Source organism: Otolemur garnettii, unplaced genomic scaffold (genome assembly GCF_000181295.1).
Source record: "Otolemur garnettii isolate 467f Iridium unplaced genomic scaffold, OtoGar3 scaffold00065, whole genome shotgun sequence".
Classification (NCBI taxonomy): domain Eukaryota; kingdom Metazoa; phylum Chordata; class Mammalia; order Primates; family Galagidae; genus Otolemur; species Otolemur garnettii.
Genome location: NW_003852460.1, coordinates 1108372 through 1110225, shown reverse-complemented (window position 1 = coordinate 1110225; position 1854 = coordinate 1108372). Strand labels below are relative to the sequence as shown.

Below are 1854 nucleotides of genomic sequence, written 5' to 3'. Positions count from 1 at the left end.
CCCACCTCCGGCATATGGGGCTGGCACCTTAGTCCTTTGAGCCACTGATTTTTCTTAAAATGTACGTCCATGTTTTCGGTCCCCTCTGTGTGTGTCTATAACATGACCTATGGCCAGTCTCTGACCTCCTTAATGTGCGGCCACCAAGGAGTGAGCTGGCCGGGTCCCCTGCGGTCCCATGTGTGATAGGCCTGAGATGAGCTCTCGTCCTGGGATTTTCATGAACGTGGCTCTGATCCTTCCCAACCTTGTGTAGGGACAAAGCTGGCGGCTACGGGATCCAGGCTCTGGGCGGGATGCTGGTGGAGTACGTCCGCGGGGACTTCCTCAATGTCGTGGGCTTCCCGCTGAACCACTTCTGCAAGAAGCTGGTGGAGCTGTACTACCCTCCCCGCCAGGGGGACCTGCAGAGGGCCAGGCAGGACTCTATCCCACCCGTGGACACCTTTGAGAATCCCAGAGACGTGGACGGTGCCGGCTGCATGCCTGTGCAGAGGACGGCGGGCAGCAGCAAGGACAGGGCAGAGGCTGGCACTGACCACCAGGCTGGGGGCACCCTCGACACAGACTGCAACAGGATGGTGGGGCCTCTGCCCCCTTTCCCGGCCAGTCTTCTAGAACTGGTAGATGGCTTCAAAGTATCAAAGGTACCCATGTCAGTCCCTGGGGCCACCAAAGCAAATGGCCAAAACCTGGTCACCTGAAAAAATAGGAACTCACCCTCCCCCAGCCCTGGAGCCCAGGAGTCTGAGGTGCATGTGTCTCCAGGCTGCTCCTTCCACAGACCATGGGGGAGGCTCCTTCTTGCCTCTCCCAGCTCCTGGGGGCTCCAGGCATCCCTGGGCTTGTGGCCACATCACTCCAGTCTCTGCCTCTGTCTCCACGTGGCTTCTCCTCTGTGTCTGTGTCTCCTCTGCTGTCTCTTAGGAGGACACCTGTCACTGGGTTTAGGGCCCTCCCTAATCCAGGATGGCCTCATCTCCAGATCCTTCACTAATCACATGTGCAGTTGCAATAGGGCCCCATTTTGAGAACCCACAGTTGTATTTTGGGGGGGTGACATTAGTTCATGACAACATCTTGGGCTGGCTGATTATCTGACTTCCCTAAGTGGCCTGGCACAGAGAAAGAGATTCTGGTAATACGTTCCCATTAGCCAGTGTGCTGCCTACCCTGGGGCCATTGGGAACACAGCCAGTGGCTGGCCAGAAAGGGGCCCAGTATGTTTCTGAGGGTACAGAGGGCACCGATCTGTGCAGCATGTGGCCAGGCTGCAGTGCTGATGCCGCGTAACCTCAGGGTACCCTGAAGCCTGCTGGCTGGACACAGGTGGACTTTGGCTCCAGTCATCACCTGCCCTAGGGTCAGGGTTTGTCTCCTTCTGTCCTGTGACCTCATGACCTCAGGGCAGCCATTGCAGCAAGAGGGTGGCCAGGGCAGAGCAGGAACCAGCAGGCCCAACTCAGAGTCCCCAGTGTCTGTTCCCAGCTGGCCGCAGTGGCTAAGTTCATCCTGTGTGGTCACAGCTATGGGCAGCTGGTCACTGACACGTACCTATGTGGTCACAGGTGTGGGCAGCCTGGGCAGCCCAGGGAATGGATTGTGCAGAAGGCTGTCCATTTGGGCAGGCGCTGCCTTCTCTGCCCTGGAGTCGGTACCTACCCAGGCACTCAAGCTCTCCCCCTCCCTTCCCCCTGCAAGTCACCATGTGAGTCTCACTAACCCCACATGTGATGCATAGGCCCTGTTCACCGTGTGAGTCTCACTGCCCCCACGTGTGAGGCACAGGCCCTGTTCACCGTGTGGGTCTCACTGCCCCCACGTGTGAGGCACAGGCCCTGTTCACCGTGTGGG

At 58.6% G+C, this 1854-nt stretch overlaps 1 protein-coding gene across 1 annotated transcript in view; it reads left to right on the top strand.

The window, feature by feature from the left end:
- ASMTL (acetylserotonin O-methyltransferase like) overlaps positions 1–1854 on the top strand; it is a 21298-nt gene that overhangs the window by 7415 nt on the left and 12029 nt on the right. Inside the window, exon 7 of the mRNA XM_023515060.1 lies at positions 257–647. Within this exon, the coding sequence (XP_023370828.1) occupies positions 257–647 (391 nt within the window). The remainder of the gene's footprint in view (positions 1–256; positions 648–1854) is intronic.